At 41.4% G+C, this 16,963-nt stretch overlaps 1 protein-coding gene across 12 annotated transcripts in view; it reads right to left on the reverse strand.

Moving 5' to 3' along the window:
- Window positions 1-11,795, reverse strand: part of SYNJ1 (synaptojanin 1) — a 59,028-nt gene extending 47,233 nt beyond the window's left edge. For all 12 annotated transcript variants that reach the window (XM_088528971.1, XM_088528963.1, XM_088528972.1 and 9 more), the window contains exons 1-3: window positions 11,595-11,795; window positions 737-823; window positions 91-358 (exon numbers count right to left, since the gene is read on the reverse strand). In XM_088528971.1, the coding sequence (XP_088385097.1) occupies window positions 91-358; window positions 737-823; window positions 11,595-11,718 (479 nt within the window). In that variant the 5' untranslated portion in view covers window positions 11,719-11,795. The remainder of the gene's footprint in view (window positions 1-90; window positions 359-736; window positions 824-11,594) is intronic.
- Between the last annotated feature and the right edge of the window lie 5,168 nt (window positions 11,796-16,963).

Genomic DNA, 16,963 nt, shown 5'->3' on the forward strand with positions numbered 1-16,963 from the left:
AGCTGAAAAGGATAACAACTTTCCATAGATTATTTTGCACAGGAACATAATATTTTATATCACGTCTTATAAAACACATCGTGAACTCACCAGAAAAACCTATTGTCAGTGGTATGCTCTTGCATGCTGCGGTGAGCGTTGAGACTAAGATCTAAACTGACACCAGTTGCAGACCATGCAAAATAGAAGTTTCCTGAGTTCAGAACTTTGCGCACTTCTGAGATACGATCTTCGTCTGATGGATCAGTTCGTAATGATATGAATTCGGTGGAAGTAACTCGAAAAACTTCAGAATCCTGTATCTTTCCCACAGACATGCATCCTGTTACTAGAACCAGATAATGCAACAAGGTGTCTCCTACAAAACCAGAAAAGACACAGGAAGCAGAGGTAAATCTTTGTGAAGTGTGATGTGGATGAATTTATATTCTTAAATACTCTGGTTTGGCCAAAAGAGATGCAAACAGAACAAACAAGAAGCCATTCCCTGATTCTACAAAAATAAGGAAATACAAATAGAAGAAACTATACTGAAAATAATAGAGATTGTGAAGATAGAAGTTATTTTTGTCTACACCCACATTTCTGGCAGTGCTTCAAACATTTAAGTTACGCTACAAAGAAAAAAAAAAAGGAACACAGTTCCTGCCTGAGGATTCTGTGCGGTGAAGTTTTACAACAGCACCCCTATCTTCTTTTACATTTTTAAGATTAAGATTTTAAACAGTTTACTCACCAAGGTTTAGCCTTAGTACACCCAAGAGCCCATATGCATCCATTACTTTGGAGTAGGTACTCTTGATGGTGTCTTTCTCTGCAGATGCTATGAGAGAAAACAGAGCACACTGAAATGGAGAAGACTGTGCACAGCCAGGAAAAATGAGTTTACTCTAAATTGAAAGTCAAAGAGACTACAGCAATAGTGCTGATATGAAATTCCTGGAGAGAACCCAAAATTTATTATATACATAATTTTATAATGGAAAATGAATATTGGATTTTATGACAGCAGCCCTGTGCTACTTGCATGGTCTTGCAAAAACTCTAAGTGATAGTAAAGTAGAAAATGGGCATATTTAACCTAATCTAATATCTTTAACCTAATCTCCTAATATGCGAACTACCTAACACAGCATTCTTCTACAAGAATGCTCTGCTGTAATTATTTAGAATGAGAACAGTTAGATAATGCTTTTTCTAAAAAACACATTCTCCTTTTTCCTAAGAATAAAACCATGAAGTGGCAGTACTATTTCCAGATTCCTGAACTGCATTATCACACTGGTAGTTCAACAAGTTTTAGATATATTCCAAGCAAAACAAGAAAACAGTATTTAAAAGCTCTTAAAGCTGTCTTAAACCAAGAAAAAAAAAAGGCATTTTTGAATAGAAATTACTTAGCAATATTTTAGGAAAAAGAAATATATCAACCATTAATTATGCAGGAAGGGTCAATTTTCATGTACGCTTTGGAACTTCCCTCTGCACTTAAAACACCCCGTGAACAAGTCTGAGGGCAGAGCCAGACGACGGGGCTGCTGCAGAGCTGAAGTGGGATCCCGCCTGCCCTGCGCTTTTGTTCCTGACTGTGACTGCAACTGAAGCACAAAGACTGACAGTTCCAGTTGTGCCACTAGATCCAACTGTAGAGATTTCTGGATCACTAAAGAGCAGCACCTTCTCCCTCCTCTACACCAATTTTGCCATTGACACTAAAAAAAAAAACCCAACAATTTGACATACAGAGAAGCGTAAGCTGAAAGACGCAGCCCTCTGGCAGTCCCTGTGCTATTACACATTAGCTACATTCTCCAGGGAAACTGCTACTGTGTCTCTTTCCAACGAGTACGCCCGAAGCTCACAACAGTTCTAGTTGTGCACAAGTCTATCCCTTCTATTCATATGCTTTCCAGTCTGTTACTTCAGTGAATCAAAGCCTTAATACAGATGGAGCAATTACTTTACTTCAGCCTGAAATTTAAGCTCATCCAATGTTTAATTAATTGCACTTTAAGAAAGCTTCTGTAACTATTTATGCCGATACACTGTAATCCGGAAACTGATGACAAAAAAAAATGGCAGCAACATGGTTCTTCCCAAGGGCATCATCCATGACAAGTGTTATGAATCACAGCTGATCCAAACACCTTATTTACAGACGATGAGAGCGATTTTGTCAGCACTGCCAAACCACATTCTTCCTAGATCACTATTAGCCTGGAAAGAACAACCTCTGAACATCAAAGACTGGTTCTTACGATCAGTCTTCCCAGTACACATTTAATGTCGATACACTTCCCTAAACTCAGCTTCCTGCAACCAGAAAACTGCCATGTTCTCCTTTCACATGTCAAAGTATTGATGGAAGATGAGATTTGGTTTCAGACTAACATGTTTTTGCAAGATTTTTCTTACGGGTTCCTGGCAACATCTAATAGCGTTCAAAACAACAGCTTTTCTGTCTTCTGTGGATTTACTTGTTCTGTTGCAGAGAATGCCTGTTATTTTTGCTAAGCTTTAATAAATAAATGCCAAAAATAAATTAATCAACTCAAAGTCGGCAGACTGTTCTGCAAAAAAAAGCTACCACTAGTAAAGTAGCAAAAGGTGAGGAAAACAAACACAAAAATGGAAGTAGAAAAACCTATCACAGCTAGTCATTTTTAACCACGTATTGAGCAAAAGCATCCAGGTTTCACATCATAGGATTCAATTACATTATATCTAGCAGAGCATGAGCTCTGATGAAAACTTTTCCACGGTTAGAGAGTATTTTCTGTCTCATATGTGGCTCGCCTGCTGCTACACCAACCTACACTTTTCCCATCTGTTTTGGTGGCTAAATTCCTCAGCATAAAATGACAAATATTCCACCCCCTCCAAAGTTCAGTTTCAGCTTCACGAAAGGTGCAAGAATTTCGAGATATTTACCCTCAGTCATGACTGATACTGGCCAAAGCAAAAAATATGCTGAAAGGATAAACAGATCGGTATCTCACAAGCCTCTTTTCCATAAGAAAGTGAGCTAAAAAGGAAGCAGTGGCAGAACTGCAGGGACAGCAGGGAAGGCAGCAGCTGACACACAGTCACGACAAACTGCAGTGCCGCATTGCTCTGTCTGCTGCCCAGGAGCAGGAGACCCACGAGACCCTGTGCAGGGATTCTGGGGGTTGATAACCACAAATGCACCAGCTGCTTTTCAGGATAAAGCATACAAAAGAGCAGGGGCTGGCGGCTCCGGCCGGGGCGGAGCTGCGGAAGGCTGCGAGTGGCAGGGACAGTCCCCAGGGCCTGGACACCAAGGGGCAACAAAACTATTAGAAGAACATGCAGGAGGCTGCAGCGGTTTAGATCCAAAGTTCCATATTCTGTTAACAGTGGAAAAAAACAATTTATAGCATCTCCGAAACTGCTAGTCATAGGCTTTCCTTCCTTTTAGTGGTGATAGAAGAAAAGCAATCCTCCAGCCAGAACAAATTCGGACTGCCACTGCACATGAAATTTCCCATTTCTAGAGGCACCAAAAACCTAATGAAAAACTACTTCATTAAAAATCAACATCTGCCACCTTTGCCTTCACATCAACGCCTACTGCAAAGAGATCTTTTTTGGCTCAAAAAACTAAAGTGGCATAATGATGCTCACACTGCTTAAATTTGTGCCTTTCCATACTTCTCAGCACCAAACAGTAAAATACACGAATCAGTAAAAAATAATGTGCTCTGCAACTGTTCAGATCCTCCTCATCAGCAAACATTTAAGGGTTCCTTCTCCACCAACAATTTATCTCAAGTCTGTAAAGATGTATTCTCTCTCTCTGTCCTTTCACTGAGCATGCACATGAGGCATCAGATGAAGTTGGATACACAAGAGGGCCTGAAATTACAAAAATAAGTGGCTTAGAGCAAACTCTACAACATCTTATATCACTGCACACAAAAACAACTTCCAGTTTCCTCTAGGACTACCTGAAGTTACGAACTTGGTAAACTGCACATCACTGAAAATCTAAAATAATCTAGACAGGAGGAGGGAGAACATTTCCAGGCCCACTTCCTCTCCAATAGTCTTAGCGAATGGCAATGTTTCACAACAGTAGGTTGGTCTAGGGTAAGGACTGCAGACTTCTGACTTTGATTTATGAATTTCATATCTCAAAAAAAAAAAAAGGCAGCTAAAATAACTATACATTCAGACAAACATGAAGTCCTAGGAATTAATCAGCCTGGAGAAATAGACTTCTCTGTTCCTTTTTAAATAGTTGAAAGGAAGGAGACAAAACGGAGGCTGTCTGAAAAGAAACACATAAAATTATGTAACTCACCAGGAAGAATGAGTTAAGATGCACAACTTCTGCTGAGAGATACTAGCAACTAGGATGACAACTTTCATATAGAACATCGGAGATAACAGGTTTAAAACTGCAATGTAGAGAGGCCCATAATAAGGGCATTAAACAGTAGACATAATGCAAGCATACATTTACCTGTGGATAAAGCTGCATGCAAAATACTACAAGGCAGTGTTCTATTATTTGCTGTCAGTTGAGTCTTTAAGGAGAAAGGAAATTAAAGGCAACTTGAATAGACCTAATAGAATCTTGTCAATTCATTTCTAAAACAGATATAAAAATTTGCTATTTGGTAGTACAAAAAAAAAAGAGGAGAACTCAACATTTTTAATTCATTCTCATTGAAACCCAGTAAGTATCATTAGCGGTATCAAGTGAAGGAGAGAGTAACTTCAGGTCAATCTTTATTAAAAATTAATAGGTCATGGTATTTGAAAATTGTTATGTCTCACTGTTCCAAGTTAAATCACTTACTCTCATGTAACAGGACTCTCACAACTGATTTAAAGGATTATGTGAACCCTCTTGCTGTTGCACAAATGAAAGCTCTTCAAGGTTTTGCCCAAATTTGGAAAGTTAAGAATCCTATATTTAAATTAAAGCCAACCCTTTAAAACTACCGTATAGGTGAGACACTATAATCAGTTATGAGAGTGGAGGTACCTCTTCAACTTGGGAAACAATCAGCCAAAGAACCACCTATGACTTACTTTATATTATAATATTTTTTGTTTATGAATATATGCATATGAATAAATGCATAGAAAACTGGAAAACAGATACTTAAACCTGCTGTAATTCATCTGATTTTAACTTTGCATTATTTATTTTTTTTTCCTTCATTGCACAGCTTGGATTATATGAGATATCATTATTCTACAGAGACATTTAGATGTTACCATAATCTACAGATATCTTAAGAATGAGGGGACAAAAACTCAAAAAAACAAATCACATACACTGAAAAAAAAAATCAGATTTTACTTCCAATGTCTAGCAAGTACATTTAAATACTGCACACCAGTAGAATTACTTTTTAGAATAACAAAAAGCAACAACAAAAAGCAACAAATGTGCAAATAAAAGGTACGGTGGCTTCACTAGTTTTTCAGTACTATGCAAATTTACTATCATTACTTACACTGCTGAAGAGGAAACAAAAAAAAAGAAAAAAAAAGCATTAAATAGAGCTGATCTACCTAACAGCCTAAAAGTACTTGTTTTGCACCAAATTTGGTGGAATATTTTTGGCCAGTTGTATGTGCTCAGTTGAAAATAAAAATCAATAGCACCAGTAACGTATAGAAATCTTTTTTTTTTTAATATTGAATATTTTAAACTACACAAAATAGTTTGCATGAAAAAGCATATGAAAAGCAGTATTGTCTGTACACATCTGGCACAAAGATGATTAAGGGACTGGAGCATCTATCTTATGAGGAAACACTAAGTGAGCTGGACCTGTTTAGTCTGGAGAAGAGAAGGCTGAGAGGAGATCTGATCAACATGTTCAAGTATCTGAGGGGTGAATGCAGGGAGGATGGGGCCAGGCTCTTCTCCGTGGTGACCAGTGACAGGACAACGGGTAATGGGTGCAAGTTGAAACATAGGAAGTTCCACCTCCAGATGAGGAAGAACTTCTTTCTTGTGAGGGTGACAGAGCCCTGGAACAGGCTGCCCAGAGAGGTTGTGCAGTCTCCTTCTCTGGAGATCTTCCAAACCCACCTGGATGCCACCCTGTGCCACGTGCTCTGGGTGTCCCTGCTGAAGCAGGGGGGTTGGACTGGATGATCTCTAGAGGTCCCTTCCAACCTCAACCAGTCTGTGATTCGGTGATTCTGTGAAATCACTTCCATACAGATTAATTTCCAAAACTGTGCACAATTACATAACTTTTGAATTAAACAGGTGACAGCATGTGTAAAGGCTTCCAAATTATCTCAAATTTAAGAATACAATTAGTTTTTGAAAATGATGTCTCAGTAAATCCAGAAATATGCGAACTGGGCTTCTTAGTAGACATACAATCAGCAAAAGCTATCATTCGAAGGATAACTAATAAGGCTAAAACAAGACCTCTGCTATCACTCTTTTGCCTCTATAGAAAGGAAATTTTACTTAATTCAGAAGGGATTGCATAAAGAAATGTATACGTTCCCACAGAAATCCCTTCTTAAACTCACACAAAGGGCAGAGGAATGAATATGTAAATACAGAATCCTCTTTATGACTGCTGTAAAGGTAGCTTGCCCAGTCTGAAGGGTTTGGTTTTGTTGTTATTTTTTTGCTTTCTGTTCCAAGCAATTCTATCTAATGTTTCCAGTACTGTGGAACAAATTCTTCTAGATCCAACACATCACTCAAAGAGGTTGTAGTCTGCTCAAAGGTTATTGCCTCCCCCAGTCTGCTGGAAGAATTCTTACTGTGAGCATTGCTGTAACTTTCCCAAATGTGCTTAGCTAGCATATGTCACCTTGTTTAGTCTGAAATGCTTGGAAAGTCATCACCTGAGCTTCTCCGTAGCAGATCCAGGAGGAAAAAAAAAATGCAAATTCTGGCAGAATTCTGAGAAAGGCACCTGATGACAGGAGGATAAAAACTTCTTCCTCCAGCATGACTCTCCTCAGCAGCTAGTGTAGCTGTTGCTTCTCTGGGGCTCCTGAAGTGCTTTACAGATACTATTTGAAGGGAAGGTGCAATCCGGAAGATGATACTTTGTCAAAACAGTAATTACGAAGGGAAGACAAAATTGCTGCTTGCCACTGCATCTTAGCCCTTTCATACTGGTGTATGTGAGGAGCTTCAGATGACTGAAATATTACATCACTCTGCATTCACATTTTTTTTGCTAAGGAAATAGAGTAGGAAAACATTTATAATAAGCGTAAATCTATCACCAGAAAAACGCCATGCAGTATTGTTTTTTTTTTTTTTTGAAATCTTCTTTCCCTATTACGAGGATGGAATTCCACTGAAAATTCAGGATAAACACTATTTCAGCAGAGTTCACACAGTGGTGGGCGAGTAGTGATTGCAGCAAGCAGCATTGAAGAAAATGTGTCTCTTTACAAACATACCTTTCTTAATGATGCACATAGAGCACATGCTCAGCAAATGTATTTGTCAATGTACTGCTTTTTTTTTGGAATCTAGCTTTCCTACTACATCATGCTAACTTAAAGTCTCTTGAAAAACAACAACTAGTCTTATAGTTTGGATAAATGCGGCATATTTGCTTTTTCTTTTTTTTCCCTCCAGAATGCAGTGCTAAAGAATTTTCATTTTAAGATGATTTATTTACCCATGAGTGGAGCATGCACGGGTGATAGAGCAGCGCTGCTACAGCTGCCCGCAGCTTCAGGGTACCTGCTGCCCATATGTGTTATTACCCAGCTGCCTGCTAACAGCTCTCACTTTATCTAGGTCTGCAGAAGGCGCGGGGCGGGCACGGTGCCGCTTCCCGTTCACACCTGCTCTCTTCTCCGTTCTTCCACAAGGCAGAAGCACAAGGATGTGCAGGAAGCTCCAGCTCTCTTCACCGAGGCGCCAGAACCCTCTCCTGTACTCAGTGCCGGGGATGGAAGCAAAGGCAGCTTCCCACTCTTTCACTATGACTCACTGGAGAAGTACAGGGAGGGAGAACACCCGCCTGCTCAGTCAACAAACTGCTTGAAGGTAGAGAGATACCTCATTATAAACTCCTGTATCAAAAAATATACTGTATGCCTTATGCGCTAAGTAAAAACATAGATCCGTGACACCCTGCAACTATATATACTACGAAAAAGAGAAAGAAGAAGAAATATAACAGTTGACATTTAACACTAAATGCTCTTACAAGGCCTTCAGAAGTATTTTGGCAAGATCCTTTCAGGCTTCAATATCCTGGCTAACCCAATGCTGAGCTGATAAAAGCAGCAATAAATATACAAAGGCGAGTGAAGTCTTTGTCAAATGCGCAAGCAGAACTGAAAACAATTCCAAGAGAAGAACAGCTTGGACTGCTTCCATTTTAGGATGGAATGGTTATGCAACAGTAACTCCTATGAACTGTCCCTTCTATCCTCTTCCTTCCATTCTGCTTTGTTGGCTTGAATAACACATTCAGTGCAAACACAATACGCACTGACCATCACAGACTATATGACCTGTATAGGATTTCATATAGAGACACAATTAAAACCTCTGAATCATCCTGCAATGCTACATTGAAGGTAAAGGGGATGAAGGTTAATACTGTTATCCTTCCCTCAGCAAAATGACACACGGGCTTAAGACGACATTTAAAGGATGACTAAAGCCTTCAGCAGCTCTTTCTCTTAGACCAGTTCAAACCCAAATTTATGTACATGCATACCTCAAAATACTTAGTTCACCAAGGCTCTCAGAACCATGTGATTTTTTTAAAGCTAAAATGCATTTCATTAACGTACACAATGCTAACTGTTCTACATATACCTAAAAGTGAAGACTGTGCCTAAGGCTAGACATCTTCATTTTATTAAAACCTTTTGAAAATTGCTGACCAGATTGAGATGAGTATTGCCATTTTTTGAGCCTAAAAAGCATTGCCATGATCAGCAAAGAAATTAAATTGTCTTTAATAGTTTGCAATAATACTGTACTGAATCTCAACATGATCTGAGCACTTTCCTAGCTATTTACACAAATTTTACAAACATCTTGGGAATTTTCCTGAAGGGCCAGTCTTTCATTAACTTTGGCTTTGGACATAGGTTTGTGCAAATATCCAGAGATTTGTGAGGCTTGACTAGAGTCTTCTGACAGGTTTCCATGGCATAACTAAAGAGCTGGAGAAGCAGCAGCTTACAAAATGTCCTCAAGTACTAATAATTTGGCCCTTTTAAACATGTATTAGCAAGAATATATTCCAGGAGCTAACAGCAAGTAGAAGAAAAACCTCTGAGCAAGAGGGCTCACACGATTCAGTGCCTGAAGAGCTTATGTGCAAAGAAGAAATTAAAGCAAACTAACACAAGGTAACGTGCGTTAGGAAAATAAGGGTTTCACAAGATGGAAGAGGAGGTGCAGCATACAAGCAAAGGTTTCTGAAAACAATATTCAGGAAAATTACTTTCAGCTAAGTATGAATATTAGCAAAGCAGAATCATGACAATTAAAATACAAAGGAGAAGCACATTATTAGTTCAGGATAGGGACCTGAGAGCTCCCCTTGGGCTCCAACTCCTCTGCCTCATCAAAAAAACAGGCCTAGAAGAGGGCTACAATTTCAGTTACAGACGTTGAATTTTTAGAGAATGCTTCCCAAGACACAATCAGTGACGTAAGTCATAGTCTAAGAAGTGATTAACCCACGCTTTATTGAGTTTAACTTACAAGAAGTTTTCTACATAGTGCTCACTAAGGAACTTAAACATCTGCACTAACTGCTAAATACTTGCTAAAATACAATTCACCACAGTTCTTCAAAACATTTCTTCCTTGCTTGTATATTTCGCTATCACTATTCACTAGTTTTATGTTTGGACAATTGACACATCCCAATGCCTGCTACACAACGTGCTTTAAATACTGCTGCTGAAGCCAACATTACCTAAATAAGTAGTAAAATAGATAAATAAATGAAAATTTGTAATAGGAGAAAACAACCGTCAAGAGACAGGAGAAAAACACTCAGGTATACTTTTCATCTGGATAATCACAGAAGTTAACTATCACCACTGTGGTGATAGTGACCATGCTGGTACATCCTATCACTAGGCCTCTAGAAGTTAATCACAGTTCTCAAATCACACACTAAGTAGGATGCAGACTAACAAGTACATTAGAGAGCATTTGCTTTCAGCAGCCCGTCTGCTGCAGGTGACTCTGTAGTCTGACTTTTTAGGCATTCTACACGGGAGACTCACATGCCTTGAAAGACTATGCCCCAGCCCAGGAGCTCCCTCGCGTGTATAAGAGCAACAGCAAACACTAAAGAAAGGAGAGGCAGCTTGAATCCCTGCTTTCCCTTGGCACTCATGTTTCCAATTGTGTCTCATAAGAGCAGCTGGACAGTGCGTCAGGCCCTCACACACGAAGTGGGGAACTCTATGAGAAATCCCTGTTGTCGGAACCATCAGATTTGCACGCAGTAACAAGCGCTTCGTTTTATCCAGGCATTGGGTAGGAATTATACCCTGGGATTTACTTTTCTCAGGTAAAAACCATGACCATGGGACTTTTCTGCTTGCAGCCTAACGAACCCTCTAATATAGATATATATATTTAGCATAGTGATAGACCTTCTTAAGAATGAGCTCCCCATTCAGCCCACTTCAGGGTCTAAGGCCAAGAGCATCTTCCTGACAAGCCAATCTTTGAGCTCCTCTCAGACTTCAGGCAATGAACCAAGCTTCCCATATGCAGAGCATGCCATGCTAGAAAACTATAAACAGCTATCAGAATTGACTCATTAAAGAGTTATTGATTCAAAAAAAAAAAAAAAACTCTACAACACCTCAACCATCTATAAAGGACACATGAAAGTCTGAAAACCCCTTTGTAATCAAGTCTTTAGACTTTCTTACTGAAAAAATACAAACCAAGCTGTACTTTTAAACCTTAACTATTCGATAAGTCTCTTCTGCTCCTCTCATTTTAGCATCCTCCAAATCTGACTTACCAAAAAAAAAAAAATCAAAGAATTCATTAGAAAGATTGAATGTAGTTATCACTGAAAGTATGTAAAAATGACTTTGCAATGCAGAACGCTTTGCTCCAAATATTTACTCATTTTATTAAGGGATGAACACAGAGTCTGATGAGGGGTTAAAAAAACACAGGGACAAAAAGCTAAAAGATTGAGAAGACAACAAAAAGCTAATACACAAAATGAGATTAAAAAAAAATGATATATCATTTAAAAATATGTATTTTTATTATGAAGTACAACATACAGAATTTGCTTTTCACCAAGCTGTCAGGTGTTCACAGATATTCTGAACCAAACGCACAAACAGATGTTGTTGGAATTTATTGGCAGAAGAAAAATCAGCCTACATGAAAAAAATATATGTTCATGATGAAAATTAAATTGTAAAATTCTCTCTCAACAGAGAAAGACATGAAACTTTTTTTTTCTTTAAAAAAAAGCCTCACCAATAGCAAGAAAACAGAACAGTTGTTTCTTCTTTACATTCCAAAAAACCCCTCCCATCATCTTACAAAATATCAAGTCAGACAATTTTTACACTGTAGCTATCAAAACATATCAACTTACAGAGTACAGCCACAGCTCCAGACTCAAACATGAGACATTCTTCTCTGTTTCTGGTTTCCACTATCACACTGAAGGGAGGTGGATCCAGCTTGTGATAGACACGGTATCCTTTACTGAAAGCCATTTTGCCTTCACCAGAGGCAGTCCTGTCCAAGATAAGATGATGTTAGTGAGAGTTTCTTGTGCTTCCAGATACCTTCTGCAAGGTAGGTCTGACTTCGAACCTCTCCTAAGAAATGTATAGGTTTAACGTTAAAAAGGTGTCAAACTCGCTCTTCTTTCCTGACGTTTTTTTTTTTTCAGTATCACAATCCAAAGGAATATTTCAAGGCAACGTAACAATGTTTCCAAAATGTAATTACCCAATACAAATAAACCCTAGGGCAGGGGTTATTCAAAAGCTTCTCTGAGAATCAGAATTTATTAAGTCACAATATTCAACAAACGTGGTTTCTTAGAAAAACAGAAGCGCTATTTGCCTCTAGCCACCACAAACATGTAACAACTGTCTTACTCATAAGGCTCAACGTCAATCGAGGAGGGCCAGAAGCCTGGGCCAGCTTCGGATCCTGCAACTACTTTACCCATTCTGACCTTGCCACGAAAGGACAGTGTCGTTTAAATAGGAAAGCTGCTAAGAGGCTTTAAAAGATCAAACAGAAACGTGAGCTGGCGGCTGCTGCTGCTATAAGAAGCAGGGTTTTGCTTGGGTTTTAGCCCTCGCCTGTAGCATAAGTGAAGGAAATACTGCAGAACTGTACTGCTTAGAAGCCCATAAGGTAAGATATTCCTTGAAAAAATGAAAAAAAAATAGATTTATATATGTATGTATATATGCATATATGTATATGGAAGGGGTGAGGGGCTGGGAACATTTTTAAGGGCTCACGCCGAGAAAACGCAGGAGCGGCGACTCCCGAGGGCTGGAGCTGCGGGGAGCCGGGAGCCCGGGCGGGCGCTGCTGGCAGCCGCCGGCGGGTCCGCGCCCGGCGCCCTCCCCGGAGCGCGGAGCCGGCGCCCGCGGGGCTGACAGCGGCGCTGGGACGCGGGGACGGCGACACCGGCCGCCGCCGGCCTCCATCTTGCCCGCCGCCCCCGCGCCCCCGCCCGCCGCGGGGCCGGCCCCGTCGCGCGCCCGCGGCCCCGTCCCCCGAGCCCCGTCCCGCGCCCCGGCCCGCACCGCCCGCGTCACCTGCCGCTGCCGCCGCCGCCTCCCGCCCGCTGCGCTCGGCGCCGCGGGAGCCGGCGCCCCCGCCTCACTTCCGCCCGGCCCGCCGGCCCTTCCGCAGTGCGCCGCCCGCGGCCGGAAGCCGGCGGAGGGGGCGGCGGTGGCGGCCGTTGCAGCCGTTACGGCCCCGCGCAGCGCGGGGGGAGGGGCGGCCGCGGCCTCCCCGCGGAGCCCCGTGCCGCGCGGCAGCCGCCCCGGCGGGGCCATGGCCGCTCGCTGCTTACCTGCTCCGAGCGGCCCGCCGCTGCCGCGGAGCGCTTCCCCGCGTCCGCTCGCCCCGCCGTCCCGGGCGGCGCGGAGGCGGCGGCGAGGGAGGCGCCTTGCGGAGGCGCCGCGCCCCCGGGGGCAGGGCCCGGCGGCAGCGCCGGGGGGCAGGCCCGGCTCAGCCTGGGGCTGGCAACGGTAATGCTGAGGAAGGACCCTCGAAACACAGTGAGACTCCAGAGCCTCCCGTTTCTCCGGTAGAAATCTTGCAGATAAACTCCCCCGTGGCAAGCAGAAGCATCCCCACAAAACGTGCCCTTGGCACAGGGTGATGGCGCCAGCGCTCACCGAGAGGGGCCGGTAGGACAGAACCCCTGCCTCTTGCCTAAGGCCTGAGGCTTCAGAAGTGTTAGGGACAGTCATCTCTTCGGAAATTTCCACGCAGCCTCTGCAGCCTTTAAGCGGAGGAGGAGTGGTGTTGGCTCTATCACATTGCCAGTACAAGCTGCTGAGGTGATAGAAAGCAAGCTTGGGAGCTGTGCTAGAGTCACAGAATCACAGGATCTGAGGTTGGAAGAGACCTCTGGAGACCACCTAGTCCAACCCCCCCTGCTCCAGCAGGGTCACCTAGAGCACATGGCACAAGGTGGCATCCAGGCGGGTTTGGAAGGTCTCCAGAGAAGGAGACTGCACAGCCTCTGCTCAGCCTGTTCCAGTGCTCCTGTCACCCTCACAGTCAAGAAGTGTTTTCCTCATGTTCAGGCAGAACTTGTGTTTCCGTTTGTGCCCATTGCCTCTTGTCCTGGTGCTGGGCACCACTGACAAGTCTGGTCCCATCCTTGTGACACCCTCCGTTTTCAGACCCTTACACCAATGGACAAGAAGGACTTGTTAGTGACCAGAGCTGGGCCACCTTTCATTTCAGATTGTAGAGAAGGCCTTTTCATAGTTGAATATGATCTTACCTCATATACTTATGGGCTAAGTTCCAGCTGAGTAGAGCATACTATCCAAGAAGCAAAGCAGAGAGAGTATTTGTGATGCAAGACAGCACTTAGACTTTGTGTAGTTGACCACGTTCCTATGCCCATTATGGCAACCCTAGTAGAAATATTCCATTAGATAAGTTGAAGTACCATATTTTAAGATTTTTTTTAATTCAGGATTTTTGAAATTAGTAGAGTGCATTATTCTGAATAGCTTATTGCAGCTTATACAGAAGACATCTCAGGTGCTGATAGCAGACTGTGACATGTGACGTATGTTAAAGGTATCTCTAACATAGCATAGCACAAAAGCCAAACACCGCATCAAAGCTTCAAGTACAAATCTCCCCTCCTCTCAGTATGTGTATTTAGTGTTCTTTCCAAGAAGTTTTTGTAGGGTAACTTACACAGAACTGAAAGCAGAACAGATGTGCAGACTTCACAGAAAGCTTGGAGAAGGAAGAAATAGGAATCATATTTGGTATCTGTGCATTTTTTTCTCCCACAAACTTCTCAATTTTAAATTTCAGCTTTCATTTTGTTTTCCTTTATGGTAAAGGGCAAGGTTTTTCTTTTACTACTGATAACCTTTAAGGCACTCCACAGGAAAACTTTACATACCTGTAATTGTTCTGTAATATATTGTCCTGCTCATTAAAATCTCAGAACGACATTTTACCTGCAATGTTTTCTTATACACGAAACATTTCCTGCCCTAGACACTGGTAATTACTACTAAATTTATTTATTTATTTATTACTAAAGAGATTGATAGGCTCTCTCGCAATACTGAGTGGAAATAAGATTGTCACATTCCCTAGTAGGTTAGTAGTTCTCACATGAGTTGACATTGCCATCTAATACATCCATGTATAGCATGTCATAATGTTTTGTTAATTCTGTTTTTAAACAGCAAGATGCACGCAGCCAGCTGCAGCTGTCCTTAGATTATACCTCAGCCCAGAAATGGTTATACAACTTTGACTAAAGATCATTACATAAAGTACAACTGCTTTCCTACTAAGATTTAATTTGGGTCAAGAAATAAAGAAGCAGTAGAAGTGGAATTTGTAATATTTTGTAAATAGATTTTGTATATATGGAATTTGTAAGTATTTGTAAATATAAGTCTGGTAACATTATTTATGTAAAGCCTTTAAGTGCCTATGCAATTCTGGCCATTCATACAGTGAAGTCTACTACTTTGTGAAAGGTGCTACTTTGCCCAGAAAATCAGATTATGATCAGCCATAAGCATATTCTGGAAGTTTCTATATGATGTTCCCCAAATTCAACATACTCTTCAAAAGCAGGAGGGAGAAACTTCCTAAGCATGGGAGGGTACAGATACCATAGTTCATCCTCCCTCTACTACAGCGAGAATAAGAGCTGCTGCTTCACAACACTTAATTAAGAAGACTATAACCTACTTAAGGGGTGAGAAAAAAAATATCTCTGCAGCTATATATAATGAGGTTATAAGGAAGATTCTTTTCATCCCTCCCTTATAATCCTAGCCATAATCTGAATTGGAAAAAGAAATATTCACATTTTTAAAAACAAGAGTTAACAAAGCTGTCTTTGCAAGCCTGAGCTACACTGGGAGCGTCTATCTCCTAGTACTAGAGTTACAAACCTGCCCTTCAAGTACTGAACAGCACATTTACACCCTCAGAAGAAAAGGAAATTCTGAGATGAGCATCGTTGGCCTGAACCTGCAGCTTTTTCGCTGCTCCAGTTATAGCCAGAAGGCAAATATAAGGAATGATTCATTACAAAGTATTCTCCCGAGACAGGCACTAAAGAGCATGAATAAACTGGATTTGCAGAACAAATGGGGTTCCCCAGCCTGGGGCAAGGGGATGCAGCGGAGAGCAGAGCAAGATGGGTTATTGCAGGGCTGAGTGCCAGCCACCTGCTCCTGCACATGCACCTGGCCCAGAGCAGGCTCCAACCCTCTCCTCAGCTACTTACCACCCAACAAAGCTTTATTCCCTTCCTGCTATTTAAATTTCATAACTGAAAATCCAAGCTTTGACACACACAGGTCAAATATTTTCTTTACTCTCTAGTGAGGAAAGTGTGGAGCTGCCAACTGGCCATTTAAATGGCAGACAGAATTCTGGATACAAGAGAAAAAAAAAAAGACACAAGGCATGTTTGGCATTCAGGAATTGCTCAGCTGTTTGGAAAGCGACCCACATTACTCAGTAGAGTTAACATGCACATTTATGCTCATAGATACAAAAGGTGAGACAAATGGTTTGATTTTTGGAACTACTTAAATTTAGTTGAAGGCATTCTTTTGTATAAATTACCCAAACAAAGTGCATTGTGGTGTCCACTTGGTTAACCAGCCTTATAGTGGTGCAGGCTGTAGAAGCCCACAAGTGTATTTTATTCTGTCCCCAGAGTCACGCAGGTAGGAGCAACAGTCACTGTAAATTGTGCCAGGAGCTTTGGTCTTCAGTTTGCATGTTTTGGTTGATTAAAATAAAAGTAGGGAAGGTGAAAAGGAAGGGGAAGCAATATCTCTTAAACCCAAACCCTTCTGCTTGCCCCAAGCACACAAATTGGGAGATCTAATCATCATGGAGATTTAAACTCCAAGTATATGTATATAGTTACTATTCTTTTGGAAATGCTAGTACCATGGTCTTTGTCTTCTTTAGCCTAGCAAAATACTGATACCAAAAAAAAAAAAAAAAGAAGGCTTTGAATACAGAAGAGGTCGAATCAGTTAATAAATATATATATATCTCAATCATAAAACTACCAGTACAAGAAGCTCTTGAAACATCAACTACTCTTTCAGTAGATACTAGGGAATTCCAGAGTCTGTTTCTTCCCCTTTCCCCTCAAAGTAAAGACAGTATTGCTTCCGTTTACTCCAAAATCTACCTTGTAAGGTCTATTTTTTTTTTCTTTTAAATGTAATAAGAGTCAGCCGG

This window comes from Tinamus guttatus, unplaced genomic scaffold (assembly GCF_059628265.1).
Source record: "Tinamus guttatus ecotype Peru unplaced genomic scaffold, ASM5962826v1 Tinamus_guttatus_pri_ptg000318l, whole genome shotgun sequence".
Taxonomy (NCBI): domain Eukaryota; kingdom Metazoa; phylum Chordata; class Aves; order Tinamiformes; family Tinamidae; genus Tinamus; species Tinamus guttatus.